Source organism: Mustela lutreola, chromosome 9, assembly GCF_030435805.1.
Source record: "Mustela lutreola isolate mMusLut2 chromosome 9, mMusLut2.pri, whole genome shotgun sequence".
NCBI classification, from domain to species: Eukaryota; Metazoa; Chordata; class Mammalia; order Carnivora; family Mustelidae; genus Mustela; species Mustela lutreola.
In genome coordinates this window covers 1,706,277-1,723,194 of record NC_081298.1, presented here as the reverse complement: position 1 = coordinate 1,723,194, position 16,918 = coordinate 1,706,277, and the positions used below count along the sequence as shown (strand labels likewise).

The 16,918-nt window shown below is 61.9% G+C and overlaps 1 protein-coding gene across 1 annotated transcript in view; it reads left to right on the top strand.

Annotated features, from left to right (window-relative positions):
* The window catches only part of CDH4 (cadherin 4), a 499,549-nt gene extending 484,225 nt beyond the window's left edge, over positions 1 to 15,324 (top strand). Inside the window, exons 10-16 of the mRNA XM_059133210.1 lie at positions 4,954 to 5,207; positions 5,742 to 5,884; positions 8,264 to 8,497; positions 9,224 to 9,457; positions 9,541 to 9,680; positions 10,136 to 10,300; positions 11,451 to 15,324. Coding sequence (XP_058989193.1) covers positions 4,954 to 5,207; positions 5,742 to 5,884; positions 8,264 to 8,497; positions 9,224 to 9,457; positions 9,541 to 9,680; positions 10,136 to 10,300; positions 11,451 to 11,657 — 1,377 coding nt within the window. The 3' untranslated portion in view covers positions 11,658 to 15,324. The remainder of the gene's footprint in view (positions 1 to 4,953; positions 5,208 to 5,741; positions 5,885 to 8,263; positions 8,498 to 9,223; positions 9,458 to 9,540; positions 9,681 to 10,135; positions 10,301 to 11,450) is intronic.
* Positions 15,325 to 16,918: the final 1,594 nt, after the last annotated feature.

The following is a 16,918-nucleotide window of genomic DNA, read 5'->3' as shown; positions in this document are numbered from 1 at the left end:
GCACCCGGCCATGGTGACAGCGGAGCTGACAGAAGCAGCTCCTGTCCTCACTGTGAACATCGTCACCGTGGAATCAGGACGGCCGTGCTCCCATGGGCTCCCCAGGGTGCGAGGACGGTCCCTTCAGTCCCACCAGGGTCCACGGGACCCCCAGAGGAGTCGGGCCACCTGCCGTGTTCACGCTCTGCCACCGGGGCCCGTCCCTGCCCTCGCCTTCCCGTCATCACACAACCTGCTGCTGCTTCCAGCCCCCTGCCCCCAGGTGGAGGGACTCCTGGTCCGCGGCCTCCACTGCTTGGAGGGTGGACGAGACACCGGGTAGACGTGTGTGTGGTCAGCCAGGCCCTCGGCTACCTCGCACGGATCCTGGCTGCATTGTCGGTCAAAGGCAGTGCCCAGTCACCTCGGGCGGGTCTTCCTGACCCCTACCCTGCCCCCTGCGCCCCCGAGCTCCATCCTGCCCCCCATACTGGCCCGCCACCTCTCAGGCTCTAGCCAAGCTGGGGCACGGCCACTCTGCTGTCAGACCGCCGGCCCCAGTGGGCACAGGCCCCGTGCCCAGCCTCCTCGGAGCCCCTCTGCCACCTCCCCAGCCTCCTCCGCCTCCAGCCACAACAACACCACCTCTTCCAGGCTCAGACCAACCCCGGGCCCTTTCTCCTGCCGCACACCTGGAACACAGCCTCGAAACCAGCAGCCTCTTTGGCACCAGATGGCAAGCTCCAGCCCCAGGATGGGCGGGGCGGGGGGTATGCGCTGGCAGGAGCCCCAGAGAACAGGCGGGCCAGAGGCAGACCCCCACCAGCCCAGCCCCTGCCATCCTGCTGTAATAGCCCTGAGGCAGCCGTGCAGGGGAGCTCATCCGTCCCTCCGCACCCCCTGCCCCCGCCCTGCCCCGCACGGCCTGCCCCCGCCGGACAGCCTCTCCAGAGGCCACACACCAGCCCCTCGCCTTTTCGCGGAGGGTCCTTGCCACGTCTGGGGAGGGGCCTGGCAGAGACCGGGCAGCATATGCGGCCGCTCTAACTGAAACCGGTGGGCCAAATTACCTATCGATTTCTCCATTACAAATGTGTTTTATTTCACCCTCCTGTGGACGTTTATTGGCCGTAATAGTCTTTCTGGAAGGCATTCTCACTCGGACGGGTGACACAATCTTAATGCACGACACGCAACATTATTCCGTGTCCCCCGGGGACATGAACCGAGGAACAGGGGAACGATTACTTCCCTCGGGTGCTTTGTTCGGAGGAAAACCACCACGGTTCCATGAAACTGTCCACTGAAATGGAGGAGCCCCGTCCCCAGACGACTCTCTGAGGGTCCGGGAGGAGGGGCTGGTGGCATTGGCAGCTGTTTGGTTTTGTGGGGACCTGGATACAGCGTGGGCGCAGGGGCTGATGTGGCGGCATCTGTGCCCAGGATGGCAGAACCATGCCCACCCCTGTGGGAGGGGCCCCCGGTGTGCGGCCTGAAGCCCCGGGGGTTGTCCTTCAGGCGCGGGCTGCCAAGTCAGCCCACAGTGGGTGCCTCCTCAGACGGGCTGCCCGCTTGGGCCCCTGAGGGTCCAGCCTGGGCAGCATCTGTGGGCCCAAGTCCCTGCTGCACATGCACCTGAGCAGCGCCGGGCCTCGTGCTGGGGGATGAGCAATAGGGATGGCCAAGGGGGGTGCCTCCCCCAGGCGGACCCCCAGCGGCACCGCACTGATATAAGGGGCAGACAGCCCCCTCCTCAAGGGGTTGTCAGGGCAGGGGAAGACATCAGCACGACAAGGCGTGTGCCACAGAAGGACGTGGCATCTCATGGCAGGACTCCAGGGGGCCTTCAGGAACCCCTCCTACTTGGGCGGACAAGGAGATCACGCCCGGAGAGGATGACGGGGGTCAGCCCGGAACCCCGATCTCCGGAGAGCATCGGCCTCCAGACCCTCCTGTCGGGCTGGCATCGGGCTTCCCTGAACCCCCAGGCCCATCCCCTGTCATCAGAAAGCCCTTCGTCTCGTACTTAATGCCTCGTCTGTAGCCGCGCTGAGAAAGCAAAGGGTCAAAGCACCCGCAGTATGGTCTTTAACGCTCACCCAAGCCAAACGCCGAGCAGCTGGGGGACCCTGAGGAGGCTGGGGTTCGGGTTGGTGGGGAGAGGCGCTACCGGCTGCAGACACGGGCTCCCGACCCCGCAGATCAGCTCCTCTCCAAGCAGAAACACACTGTTGTGTGCGTCCTGAGCACCTCCGGGCGCCCAGCAGACAGAGGGGAGGGTGCTGTCCGCACCGCAGTCTGAGCTGTTAGCTTGTTCCGGCCCATCTCATCTCCATTTTTGCTGAAAGAGGTTTTCAACTCCCAGACCTCATGACCGCGCATCTCTATGTAAGTCAGATGCGTCCCCCTCAGTAATATGTTTGGCCTCCATACGTGTGCGCTGTCACAGTGTCACACCCCTGACGAAAGCAGCCGTCCGCCCTCCGTATCCTCGGACGCAAGTCTGTTCTGTGTCCTTTAACTTTCCTCAAAGTCTCTCTTTGCCGTGGTTCTTCGGATCCGGATCCGAAGAGGGATCATGCAGTTGGTTGCAACACCTCTTGACTCTCTCATAATCTAGAACATTCCGCCCAGTGTTGACCTGTCACAGACACAGGTCAGCTGGCCAACGGGAGGCCCCATGTGCCAGACTGTCCAATGCCTTCCTCCTGGTAACTCTGTTCCTCGCTCTCCCACAGTTACTGTAACCTGGGATTAGACCTTGTGGCTGGGCTGGGTCGCATCGGGAAGCCCGTGGTGCCCGGTTGTCCCACTCTGGTCATCCAGGACCGTGGGCTCAGGTGGTGACAGCCAGTTCCCATCATTCCCGTCACTGACTCTGCCCCCTTGTGATTAGCCAGCAGTCTGAGTACAATGCTTCGTGCCTGCAAATGTGCCCTCTGCCGCCAGTCTCCATCCGGTTTTGTCGTCTACTGGTGACCCTTATGCACGTAAATGTCTTCATTAGTGAGTATAGAATGGTGCTTTTAAAATTCTGTCCTTCCTTGGCTGGAATTGTGTGGCACTCGCTTAGCAAGTGTGAGTGAGGTAAGCATTCTGAGACAGGCGGTCGCCCAGGGATATCCAGGGCGGCCCTGGGCTCACAGCGTGTCTGGGAGAGGGAGGCAGGAGGTCAGAGTCCTGGGAGCCGTCGGGAAGAAGCACAGGTCACAGAGGGCCTCCAAGGGGCCAGGCCACCGCTCTGCAGGGGGAGGCGGGCCCAAGAGCATGGGGGCCTCCCAGAGCCTCCAGGAGGACCCAGCCATACCCACACCTAACGGTCCTGGGATGCTGATTTTTTACCTCTGACCTCTAGAACTGCAAGATGACAAATTTGTGTCCCTCTAAGCCACAAAATCGGAACAGGAAACTAATGCAGAGTCCAAGAGAAAGGCAGAAGCTTCTTTTGCTGCCTTTAATGGTCCATTCAGGCCAGCAGCTGTCCGCGGTCACTCTCTGCTTATGGTGGCTACTGTAACCACTCGCGTCAAGCTGGGTGTCTTCACACAGTCCATGACCCTCTCGCGCTTCTGGAAGTCGGAGTCCAAAATCCGTCCGTTTCAACGGGCTGAAACCAGAGAGCGCGCAAGGCTGTGCCCAACCCCCCGGAGCTCTGGTGTTTTCATTGCTGGCTTTTTCCAGGTTGGCGAGCCACGTCCTGACTCCGTTGGCCGGTCCTCTGTCCTCAGAGCCAGAGCCGTCTTTGCCTCGGTCCCCACGCTGCCTGCTGCCTTGCCAAAGGACCCCAGCCCCCCCTTGTAAACACCCTCGGATGCTACATCAGGCCACCTGGGTAATCTCGGGCCCGCTCCCACTGCAAGACCCCTAGCTTCATCAGTCCACACAGTCCCTGTGCCGCAGAGGGCGACACAGTCACAGAGTCCAGACCTTTGGACCTAGATTGGTTTGCAGGCCGTCTCTCCAGTGAGGACGGGTCCTTAGAAACCGGCATCCAGGCCCCAGAGGTGCTCGCTGCTCACTGTTGTTGAGCCCCGTCTTCTCGGGGGCAGAGCCGGGAAGCCGCACGGCCCAGCACGGGCCCACCCTGACCCATTCCGTCCCTTCCGCCGATTCAGAGGGTCATTCATTTCAGATTTAACTCTGGAGGGTTTTACTTCCCTCTGATGACTTCATACTTGTGCTTCTTACACTGAAAATCTTACTTCCTAATCACATTACACGTGTTTATTTACTTTACCCTACGTTATACCTAAAAAGCTTTAAAAAGTAACAAACCCCAAATCACTACCCACAGGGAGAAGGCCAAGTGAGCTGAAGATTCCTTTGCATTGATTCTTGTCCTTAAACTCAATCACATCAGGACCCACCATCTAAGCACTGAGCCCTGGTCACCTAAAGCCGTTCTTTTCCTGGGAGTTATGGTAGACTGCAGACCCCTTCTAGCATTTGTCAGTCACGGTCCTGGAGCCCCAAAATGGTGTAACTGGGAATCGTGTTCTTGCAGGAGCCACGTACAGAGGGAAGAGAAGCCACAGAGTTGGTGAGGGAGAGCCCCGGGGCTGCTGTGGCAAACCAAAAACTGGGGGGGTCAGAACAACAGAAGAGACTGCCCGCTGCACCCAGCAAGGGGCTCCTAGACAAATAGCCATGGGGCCTTGACCTCACCAGCCTGGAAGGAGCAGCACCTGCTGAGAGCTGGCACTGGGGAGGGGTGCCACCCCCTGGGGGCTGGAGCCCCAGGAGCCCAGCTATGGCCCTACCAGGACACGATGGGAAGGCACGGGAGGGTCCTTTACCCCAAACTCTGCTCCCATTGGCAAGTCCCATGGGAAGCCGGAGACAAGGGAGGCTGGAGGCTGCTTCCCTGGGGACCAGCATCATGGGAGGAGGGGGCGCCGACCCGGTGACCCACGCACGGTTTCTGCCTCCGAGCCCACCCCGCCCACTCACCCCTGCGGGCCTCTCTCATTCCAGGCAGTCGACTACGAGCTGAACAGAGCATTCATGCTGACCGTGATGGTGTCCAACCAGGCGCCCCTGGCCGGCGGGGTCCAGATGTCCTTCCAGTCCACGGCCGGGGTGACCATCTCCGTCATGGACATCAACGAGGCACCCTACTTCCCCTCGAACCACAAGCTGATCCGCCTGGAGGAAGGTGTGCCCGCCGGCACGGTGCTGACCACGTTTTCGGCGGCGGACCCTGACCGGTTCATGCAGCAGGCTGTGCGGTGGGTCCGGCCTGGGGCCACAGGAAGGGGCTCCCTCCCACCCTTGGGCTCCCTTGCTTCCCACGCAGAGGAGTCCCATCCTGCCCGGTGACACCTGCACCCCAGGAAGTGCCCGACCTGTGTTGTCCCTCCAGGCAGGGAACCTCAGGAGCCCCAGTCCTGGGGACAGCCGGAACCCCCGTCCCGCGGGATCCAGGCGGTCCAGGCGATGCCGCCGGCCCTCAGCCAGCCACGAGCATTGCGTGGTCGCCGCCCAAGAAGGTGGAAGACCCTCCAGCACCTGCAGCCGTCTCTCGAGTCAGGCTGGTTCTGACCTGGCTGCTCACCAGCTGTGACGCTGCAGGCCACCTACCCCTTCCGCCCCTCAGTCTCCCCGTCTGCCGAGGGAGTGAGGGGGGCGTCTGCCTCCTGGGGTCCTTGTGAGGGTCGCATGGGCAGGGAAACCTCCCCATGTCCAGGCGGGCGCCCCACAGCGGGTGGGGCCAGGGACTCGGGGCCACTGTCCCCTCACCGGCTCACCTCCTCCCTCCTCAGATACTCCAAGCTGTCGGACCCAGCGAACTGGCTGCACATTAACACCACCAACGGTCAGATCACCACGGCCGCCGTCCTCGACCGCGAGTCCCTGTACATCAAAAACAACGTGTACGAGGCCACCTTCCTGGCGGCTGACAACGGTGCGCCCGGGCCCCGGGGGGCTACGGCTGGGTGCGCGCCCGAGCCTGGGCTTCATGGCCGGGAGACAGAGGGAGGCCCGCCCCCAGCCAGAGAAGCCGGAGGAGGGAAGCGGGGAGGCGAGCGCCACGCAGGCTCGCAGAGTCCTGCCCTACCGTCCCTCAGCGCGCCCCGCAGCGCCCTCTCCGCAGGCGTCCGAGCACAGCCGCTGCCTGACCACCAGGCTCACGGGTGGGTGCCACGCCGCGCCCCTTCACTCATGCGTGGCGCTCCCCGTGGGTGCCAGGGAGCCAGGATGGCAGAGGCGGCGTGACGTTGGTCCAGCCCTGTCTCGGCTGAACGAGACCCGAGCCGCTTCTCAGCTCCCCACCTGGTGAACGGAGGGCAGCCGGCCACATCCGCATGTTGCCCGAGCAGCCCCGTCACGCTGACCACACACTGCGGCGGGGGCTTCCCCTAAGCAGCCCCTGGGACGCCGCCCCCTGTGGCTCTGCCCACCCGTGACCCCTGCAGCCCTCTGTCAGAGCTGGGGGTCGGAGGGGACATGAGGGGCCCCAGAGACTGGGCAGGCACCGTGGAAGCCACACACCAGCAGCACAAGCCCTGGGAGCTTGGAGAGGGTGAGGTGAGGCCCCCGGGCCAGAATGAGGAGCCCTGAGGAGGCTGGGGCTGCGGGGGTGACAGTGAGCCAAGCAGGGGTGAGGAGATCCGGGCAGAGGTGGCCGTGGTGGGGCCCACATGGGGCAGAAAGAGGAGTCGTGAGCACTGGACCTTCCAAGGGGTGTGGACAGCATCTCCACAAGTGGGTGCTAGGACTCCAGGCCCTGAGGCCACCCCCCCTGGACCCAGGGCACTCAGAAGCTGGTGAGGCCCATAGCCCCAAATACCCAGCCAACTCTGCACAGGAGGGGAGAGGGAGTGAAGGAGAAAGGTCTAGAACCAGGGATAAGTCCCAGCACCACTTAGTGGTGGGAAGAGATCTGACTGCTCTGTGCCTCAGTTTCCTCCTCCGTTGAGTGGGGACAACCCTACCCCCTCCCCCAGAGGTGTGAGGATTAAGTGATCCAGGGTCCTCAAAAGGATGGGGAGTGGGGCCTGGCCCAAGTCAGCACTGCCCCTGCTCTCACTACTGCTGAGCTGCTCTGTGCCAGGCACCACCCATCAGTAGACACACCCGACAAAAGTCCCTCCCTTGAAAGGCTGACGTCCCCAGGTTCTGTGTGTCAGCTAAAACTAGGTTCAGCTGTGTAACAGTGATAGAAATTTCAACACAATTGCAGCTTATTTTCTCCCACATAAAAGAAGACTGGAGACAGGCAGCCCTGGGGGGCTAGGGTCAGGTTTGAGAAACCAGGCTCACTCTGGCCACGAGTTATGGCATGACCCAAAATGGCTGCTGTTGCTCCAGTCATCACGACCACATTCTGGCAAACAAGAAGAAGAGCAAGGAATGCAGGGACATGTTCCTGCCCTTCTAAGAACGTCCACCCCCAGCTCACAAAGAACTTAGCCATGAAACCGCACTGCACCGTAACGCTTGTTGAGAAATGTAGTCTAACAGCTGGGCGGTCATGATCCCAGATAAAATCTGGGGCTCTGCTTCTTCTATTAAGGACAAAGGGGGAAATGGATATTGAGGGACAACTCAGCAGTCTCTTGCCCCAGTGAGATGAATGAGAAACAAGTCAACCAGATAATTTTAGGGAGTACGTTCTGGAAGAAAACAAAACAGGGTGTGGGAGGGAGGGGCTGGGCTTATAGCTGTGCTCCTGGCTGTGAAGCACTGACCTTGGGACCAGAAGGAACACGCCAAGGGAAGAAGGGGCAGCAGGGGAGTCCCAGAGTTAGGAAGCGGCATGCGCAACAGTCCTGAGGTAGACTTCGGCGGTCTGCTGTGGTGGGTTCTAGGACAGCGGTGCCCTCCGGCTCCAGGAGCAAGAACACAAGAACGCCCAGAACACTTGCACAAAGGTTCATCCATAGCAAGTGAAAGCCAGGGCCTGGTAACCACCGCCTGCCTCCCTCCTGCCTTCCCCAACCTACGGGGTCTGCTAAAGCCCGGTCCTGAGGGCTGGCCAGATGGTGCACCGGCCCCGGCTGGAGGGGAGCTGCTGGATTAGAGAGTGATTTTAAATGAACCCATGGCCAAAGCAGCAAAAAGCACAGAGGGCAGCAGAATGGGGTGCAGGCTACTGGGCTCCTGCACTTCCCCCGACGATGCCCTGATTGAGGGCGTCTAGCTGCGGGCATCGGGCTTGGTGGGGCTGGGGGCTGTCCCTGGGCAGGGCACTGGGGCTGGGTCTTCACCCAATGTGCATCATCATGTGCTTGAGGTCGTGGGGGAGCCGCTTCTTTAGGATCATACTGTGTCTGTCCCACAGGGATCCCCCCGGCCAGCGGCACCGGGACCCTCCAGATCTATCTCATTGACATCAACGACAATGCCCCGGAGCTGCTTCCCAAGGAGGCACAGATCTGTGAGAAGCCCAGCCTGAACGCCATCAACATCACAGCCGCCGATGCTGATGTTGACCCCAACATCGGCCCCTATGTCTTCGAGCTGCCTTTTGTCCCAGCCGCCGTGCGGAAGAACTGGACCATCACCCGATTAAATGGTGAGTCTGCCTCACGCTCCAGGAGAACGGGACACGCCTGGGGTGCCGCACCTCGAGGGGGCCCATGGCCCATGGAAGAGTGAGCTGTGGAGACGGGGCCCTTTCCCCCCATGGGGTCCCATGAGGCTGGGGCCCCTGGCCATGTGCCAGTCCATCCCTGCAGGGTGCTATGAAGGCATCCTGGTCCCACTGTCAGAACGAGCACAGCCATCAACATCTACAGCCCCAGCCACTCCTGTCTCTGACTGCTTCCTGCCCTGGCCACTGACTGATGGGACCCCAACCGATGTCTTTCCTCAGGGTATTTCCCTAGATGCGGCCTTTTTGTATAAAAGGGCATCCAACTCCTGAAGTTTTCTAGCATTGTGAGGTTGCATCTAGAAAGGTCACGCCAATTTCTAGTTTCTCTGGGAATACAAGAGAGCACTTTGCCTATTTTTCTTTGGGAAGATTTTTCTTTTTTTCTAATTGATTTAGTAGAACTCTTTATATAATAAGGAAATGATTTCATCCAACAAGTTGCAATTGCTCTTTCCTTGAATTGCCAATGTCTTTTCACTCTGTGGAGTGCTCGAACGTGAGTGTGCATGTGCGCACATGTGTGTGCATGAACCAAAGAGGTATAGACTGTCATGCTGTCAGACTCTGTCTCTCCCTTCGGATGCCTTGCTGTAACGGAGTGCTAGTTGTAGACTGAACAAAGCCTGTCCTTTCACTCTGGGCCAGGTGACTATGCCCAGCTGAGCTTGCGCGTCCTGTACCTGGAGGCTGGCGTGTACGATGTCCCCATCATCGTCACCGACTCTGGAAACCCCCCGCTGTCCAACACGTCCATCATCAAGGTCAAGGTGTGCCCGTGCGACGAGAATGGAGACTGCACCACCATCGGCGCCGTGGCCGCGGCGGGTCTGGGCACCAGCGCCATCGTGGCCATCCTCATCTGCATCGTCATCCTGCTCAGTGAGTCCGGCCCAGCCGCGGGTATGCACCCCTGCCCCCACGCGCATACGCACCCTGCTCACCGCGTGGCCCTGCCCCCGCAGCCATGGTCCTGCTGTTCGTCGTGTGGATGAAGCGCAGGGAGAAGGAACGCCACACCAAGCAGCTGCTCATCGACCCCGAGGACGACGTCCGCGACAACATCCTCAAGTACGACGAGGAAGGGGGCGGTGAGGAGGACCAGGTGAGGCCCCTGCACCCGCTTCCGCCGCGCTGGCCCAGGGCGACCTCTCTCCCGCCCGCCGCGGAACTCAGCCCCAGCAGGGGCTGTTGGGTGACACGGCAGCCACGCACGGCGCACCCGGAGGGTGAATCCAGGGGGCTGCCTGGCTGGACGCCAGGTCCACGCTGGCCGTCAGGGGATTCGGGGCAGCGCCTGACCCCGCTAAGGCTCCGTGCCCCCTGAAGACAGAGGGGCGGGCGCTCCCAGGAACACGCACACCGTGGGAGCTGGGGCATGCCGGGGGGCATCAGACTGGCAAGGGCGGCAGGGCACAGACCCCACACGAGCCTCACAGCCGGGCTGACGGGGACGAATCAGGGTAGGGCGGACCAGGTGACGGGCCAGGATGCCGGGCACGCTGGGCACCCGACCACAACAGGACACCCCTGCTCCCCTCCTGCCCGGCCGCCCCCCAGGACTATGACCTCAGCCAACTGCAGCAGCCAGAGGCCATGGAGCACGTGCTGAGCAAGGCGCCCGGCGTGCGGCGTGTGGATGAGCGGCCTGTGGGCGCCGAGCCCCAGTACCCCATCAGGCCTGTGGTGCCCCACCCCGGGGACATCGGGGACTTCATCAATGAGGTGGGTGCTCCCGTGCAGGGGCGGGGGCGGGGGGGCTGTGTAGGGCCCCCCTGCAGAGAATGAGGTCCCGTGGCCGCACCGCGCTGGGGCGGCCGGGCAGTGACAAGGAGGCCCCTCCAGGCCCAGGCTGGGGACCGAGGCGGTGCGGCCACGCCCCGAGACCCGGGTCCCTACCGGGTCTCTAACGCACGCCCCCACTGCGTGCAAAGCTAACTTGAAGGGGACTGACGCGAGCAGGTAGAGCCCCAGGTCCGGCGGAGACCAGGGAGACTCGGCGACGCTGGCCCCCGGGCCGCAGGTCAAAGCTCCAGGAGGGCGCAGGAGCTGAACGACTGACACAGCGCTTCCCCCGGGCTGCACCGAAGTCGAAGCCCGGACGCACGCCTACGCGGTCGCGAGTCCAAGGCCGGTTTTCAATACGGCTTCGAGAAAAGCGAGCCATGCCCACCCCAGGCGGCGAGGGCGCCCCTTCCCAGGGCGGGGTTGGGTGGCGACGTGCGTCCTGCTGCCAGGGACCGCCGTGCGCACCCCGGCCACCGCTCGCACCCTCGCGGACCGCCCAGAGCAGGCAGGAACGCACGCCCCCCAGGCGCAGGGGCAGGATGCGCGCACTACGCCACGGTCGCGGGGACCCTCCTGGGGCAGAGCAGGCAGGGGCACAGAGGGCAGGAGGGCGGGCCAGGCCGCACGGGGGGCGGGGGCGAGAGGGGCCTCCAGCAACACCTGCCGCGCCCCCCAGTTTTGTTCATGTGGATAGTGAATGCTGGAGATTTCTGGCTTCTGCCGACCTCAGACTCCCGTTCTGTGCCGCAGCGACAGGGACTCTGCCCCCTTCGGAGGGGCTGCACCTAGCCCCTCCCCCTCAGCCCGCCCTCCTCATGGTACTGGCCTGGCAGTGCCAGCATCTGTGTTAGCTGCTTTCAACAGGCGGCCCTTTCCATAAACCCCAGCCCTCCTCGGCTCTCGAGAGGCCCCTCCGTTAAACACGGGAGCACTTACTGACCACCTTCTGTATGCAAGGCTCAATACGATACCTTCCTGGCCTGCTTCCCCAACTCCGCTCCTGGGCACCCCTCCAAGCTGCATTCCGTCAGGCCCTGGGCCGAGAAGGCACGTTCTCCACCCTAATGCTGTGTCTCTGTGACCCCAGGGACTCCGAGCCGCGGACAATGACCCCACAGCACCCCCCTACGACTCCCTGCTGGTCTTCGACTATGAAGGGAGCGGCTCTACGGCGGGCTCCGTCAGCTCCCTGAACTCGTCCAGCTCCGGGGACCAAGACTACGACTACCTGAACCAGTGGGGGCCCAGGTTCAAGAAGCTGGCGGACATGTACGGGGGCGGCGAGGACGACTGACCCCGCGGAGCGGCCCGCGGGGGGCGTCGGGCTTCCCGACTCCCCGCGGACGTGTCCTTTAGTGGTGTGTTAGGGGGTCCCTCCCCGCCCCAGCCCCCCCAACAGTGAGCTGTCTGGCATGAACACGTCTCGCCCCGCGGCACGCCGCCCACCACAGTAGCTGACCGGCACCGAAGGACAGCGAGAGGCACTGTCTTAACTTGAATTTCTTAGAACAGAAGCACTGTTTTTAAAAAAAAAAAAAAAAAAGAAAGTGCCTTTTGGTACATGTATCAGATTCCCTCAAACTCAGGAGTGACGAAAAGCGAGCAGACAGACCACGTGTGTCCCCCCGACCCAGTCCGGAGCGCCCCCAGCCTCAGCCAGTCCCAGCTCTGAAGACACCAATTAAGGAATCGGGGAAAACGTGCTTTTTTTTTTTTTAAAATTAAGAAAAAAAGTGGGTGATTTGCTTAACTAAATTTACAAAGAAAACGGGGTCCAAATCCCAGTAGGCCTTCTGAGTCCGCGAGCTTACTGTACACAGTCAGGGTCTCCTGGGCCTGCGGCCCCAAGGCTGGAGGGAGGCCAGAGGCCCGGCTGCAGGAGGCTCCCCGGGGGCAAGCCCAGTCGGCCTATCAAGTGCGCACGTGGCTTTCACCAAGTTCTTGGCTGTCCCCCGACTCCTGACGTGCAGGTAGCTGGGGTGGGAGGGGCGGTGCCCAGGGGCTTTCCTGATGCTCACCATCTCTGCCCTTGGCTGTCCCCTGGGCCCTCCGGTCAACCATTAGGCCTCCCCTGGAGACAAATGTCACCCCAGATGCCACACTGGTCCTGTTGGCTTTGGTCCATCAGAGTACAGTGTCCCAAGAAGCCACAGCCCAAACCAGCCAGCATCCTCAAACACCCTGACGTGAGCCCCCCAACTCCTCAAGGTCAGACTCCTGGAGGCCCCCATCAAAGGCCCAGTGGCCCTGAGGGCTCCGCGGATGGCAGGGGAGCTGGGAACACACACCGCCATCTCCGGCCACTGGCAGCCACTCTCCTGGGCCCTCCCCCTGGACCGATGCCTCTGATGCTCGTGAACAGACGTGGACAGCCAAGATCTGCTCCAGGTGGCCAAACCGCCTGTCGCTGCTGTGCCGTCTGTCCCTCGGATGCGTCCAGACCGCACCCACCTGAAACAACTGTCTCTCCTCTTCTCGAGACCCAGGTCAGCACCAAGCACCTGCTCGGACCCTCAGAAAGGAGCTGCCCTTTGCACGGGGGTCTGACGCGCAGGACGGTGAACAGCCCTCACTGTGTCCTAGGGACCCGCCGGGGAGACCCTGCTGTATGGGACCGCTCTGGCCTGTTCACAGGCTCCCCAAGAAGGGGGAGGAGGGGTGTTCTGGCCCTGGGCAGGACTTGGCATTGGAGTGCCCTTGGGGAAGCGGCTTGGAGCCCCATCCCAGAGCCCTGCGTCAGGAAAAGCCCCGAAAGCCTGGCGAGGTGGGAAGGGCTGGGCTCAGCTGGCTCTTCGTGCTCTCGGTCTGGGGGTATTTCATGTAATCCTAACCCTAAGGCCTGTCCCCGTAGCTAGGGTCACCCTGTTTTCCAAACAGCTTTGGCCCGAGAGGCATACATGAGGGTGGGTGTGTGTGTGTAGTAGGCGTGGCTGTGTCCCCACTGGGTGTCAGGGCTCCTCCCCAGACCGAACTCCTCACTGACTCTACGGTTCTTCCAGAGCTGAGCGGGGCCTGTGGCCTGAGGACGGGCCTGTAGCAGGCTCTGACCCTGACCCCACCCTGACTGCCAGGCCGGAGGGACAGAAGAGGTCACCACGTCACACACAGGATGCCCCTCCTGGTAGACAGCCACCTGCGCGTCAGGGGGTGGCTGGCCCACCGAGGGGAAGGGGCTGGGACCCCTGTCCAAAGTCGTGCTGTGCTGGTGGCTCAGGGCCAGGCAAGGAGAGCTGTCCCCGCATCTGGGGCCAGGCCATTCCAGGGACTGCTGGTAGGGTCAGGGCTGGTGGGGCGTGAGCTGGAGTCTTCTGTTTCGTGTTTGGAAACTCCACCTTCCTATTGAACTTCCAAGTGCGACCATGGTCTGGGAGCGGAGGCAGCTGTGGACTCTGAATTTTCGAAGCCCCCCGGGTCCCCAGGGCACTGGGCCTGAGGGGACAGAGGTGCCAGACCCAGCCTAGGACCTGGCTTGCCGCACACCCATCCTGCAGAACCCCATGCAAGTGCCCGTCTCCCCTGCCGCCCTCTGGCTCCTCACCCCGCACCCCTGCCCCACACCACCGCCAGGACCCTGGTGCATTTTGCTTAAACCATGCAGGCTGAGGCTGGGAGGGCACTGATGGGGGACTTCTCGTGCCTGTCCCTGCTTCCAGACAGCTAGACAGCTGTCTCTCTCCTTTGCCCCAGCAGTCCCTGGGGGCCAGAGAGAGATGGGGCTCCCACGCCCTCCCACACCCACTCGGAACCCCATTCGGAGGTGAAGTTAGCGTTAGCTAGATGCACAGGCGGTGTCAAACGCCTCTCTCACATAGCTTGTAGACACACGTCCCCGTGAGCGGGGACCTCGCTGGCAAAGTGCTGGGGCACAGCTTTGTTTCTGTAGGGAGTTTCGTTCTGTGAACAGGAGAAACCCCACAACGCGGGCCGGGGCAGCATGGATGCGGCCTCGTGGTCCCCAGCCGAGGACCCCCGTGTCGGTCTGGGCCTCACACCCGCTCCCTGCCTTTCCCGTGCCTCAGCACATCCAAGGGCTGGGCCCCCCGCCACCGAACAGTCAGGGTAACGGCCACACGTCAGGTCCCCGACATGCCTTGGTTTCCCTGGGGTGAGCACCGGCCCACACACCTGGTCCTTTGAGAGGGCAGCTCTGCTCTCCAAGGGGGGCGGTTGGTTAGGGGAGCGGAGTCTCAACTGTGGGCAAAGCTACCAAGAGCACCAAAAAACCCCAAACACGGCCTCCGGGGCACAGAGCATCCTGCACTGTCACTCGCACAGTGTGGGGGGCACAAAAGACAGGTCCTGCTCGGGCGACACGTCCCCCGGGGGCCACCTCTGCGTACCCTTGGAGCGCGTCCCCCGGGGGCCACCTCTGCGTACCCTTGGAGCGCGTCCCCCGGGGGCCACCTCTGCGTACCCTTGGAGCGCGTCCCCCGGGGGCCACCTCTGCGTACCCTTGGAGCGCGTCCCCCGGGGGCCACCTCTGTGTACCCTTGGAGCGCGTCCCCGGGGGCCACCTCTGTGTACCCTTGGAGCGCGTTTCTTTTCCTTTCCTCTCCTTTTTCCATTCTGATTTTTTTTTTTTTTTGCATGTTTCTTTTTGAAAATGGACAAACTGTGTAACAGCCCCCGCATGACTGTGGTTGTTTTGGGGAAAGGTCCTGGAGTATGATGCGTTCAGGCTGCAACTCTGCATTGTGCGGTTAGGCAAACGTCCCGACTTTTTTTGTAACCGTCAACAGCACAACTATTTTGTATTGTCGTTTGTATCATTTTGTACCAAAAAAAAAAAAAAAAAAAAGGAAAAAAAGGGAAGCGCGTCGATGTTTCCTCCGTGTGTTTTTCGTGCCAGGCGGTCTTGGTTCCGAAGTGAGTAGCAGCTTTGCCGAGTTGTCGTGTGCCGGCGCGGAGCTGGGCCCTGGCGCACTGCTCCCCGGGAGTCAATAAAGTCCCCTTTTAAAGAGTCAGCCTTGCCCTGGCTTATGTGTCTCCGTGCACCCACAAAGCCCCTGGGGCTCACGGATGGCAGGTGGGTGCCCAGGGGGCGTGATGTCGAGAGTGAGGCCTGTCGGTCCGCCCGGCCTCTCTGGAGCCCCTGCTTTGTCCCAGATGCCATTCTGGGCTCTGGGAGCACAGCCATGAGCCCTAGCAGGGCAGCCTCTGGCTTGTGGGAGGGCAGGGAACCGAGCGACGAAGGCTGGCGTGCCGTGGGTGTAAACGGTTCAAAGTCCTTAGAAGTCCGTGGTTGCCGTCCGGCCCAGCTGCGACGTGGCACGGTCAGGCCCAAGCGAGCCTCAAGTCAGGTGCTCCCTGCACCCCCGGCCCTGGCGAAGCCGGGTCTTCCAACTGCCTCTCCCCACGGACTACGACCCCAGCCTTCTATTAGGAGCACATTTGCATCCACAATAACGTGCGCAACAAAAAGTCACTCACACGGTTAATTACGGGTGCAGTTGATAATTACAGGCACAATTAGTCACTTGCTAATTTTGTGAGTGCCGAGCAGCTAATTACATGCATAATTAGGCAACTGCTTCAGGGCTGAGACAGGCAGTGGGGGGCAGGAGGGCACGAACTCCTGTGGTCAGCCCCCCAGAGGAGGCCTGCAGAAGGACACCCTCCTACCCCCAGATCCTGGTCATCCCACAGGCACAGTGTAACCACAATGGCCAGCTGGGCCCTCAGGGAGGCCAGGAGGCGCCTTCCCTGGAGACCCTGAGGCCTTCTCGAGGGTCACCTCACCGGACGGAGGCTGCTGTCCCTATCCCAGCCCCAGGAGGGGCATTCAGACCCGTCAGGGCACAGGGGCACAGGGGCACAGCCCCCCGCAGCCTTGACTCCACCCCGAGGTGAAAGCCCAACCTCAGGGCCCTGGAGGCTGGGTCCTGCTGACTAGGGCACCCTGGGACTGGCCCAGGGGACACAGGGAGCTGCCCAGATGCACATGAGACCCCAGGACACCTCACGAAGCCACGGCCACATGGTCCGTTCAGCCATCAATCCAAAGCCCACCCTCATAGCAAGAGGTCAAGGCCAGCCTTGCCAGGGAGAGGACAGCAGCCCCAAGAAGGCCCCCTTGATCAGATTAGGAAGAGTCGGGGTTTGAGGACAGACAGGGCAGGAGCAGAAGGAAGATGAAGCAGTGTGCGGCCGTCCCAGCCCCGGCCCGGGCGTGGGGAGATCTCCGCTTGGCTCTGGCTGTCTTGCCGGCCATGCCTGTGGACACCCCCGCAGGGACCCACGGGACCTCAGCCAGACAGTCTAGAGCTCCAGACGAGGCCAGTGAGCCCAGTTTGGGCCCAATCAGGGCATGGCTAGGAGTGGACACTGTTGGAGGGTGTTCGAAGGAGAAGGGTGAGCACATGAGACGCAGGACCCAGCAAGAAACTTCCACGTTTCGGATCACGGTGCCACAAGCCACGGCCCCTCTTCCAGCGACCGTACTGTGGACGGATGGGCAGGGGCACCCTCACCTCATCCCAGAAGGGCCACGTGGAGAGAGGCAGACTCCTACTCAGAACGCGATTCGAGCAGATAGGCACAGACTGCACACTGCCT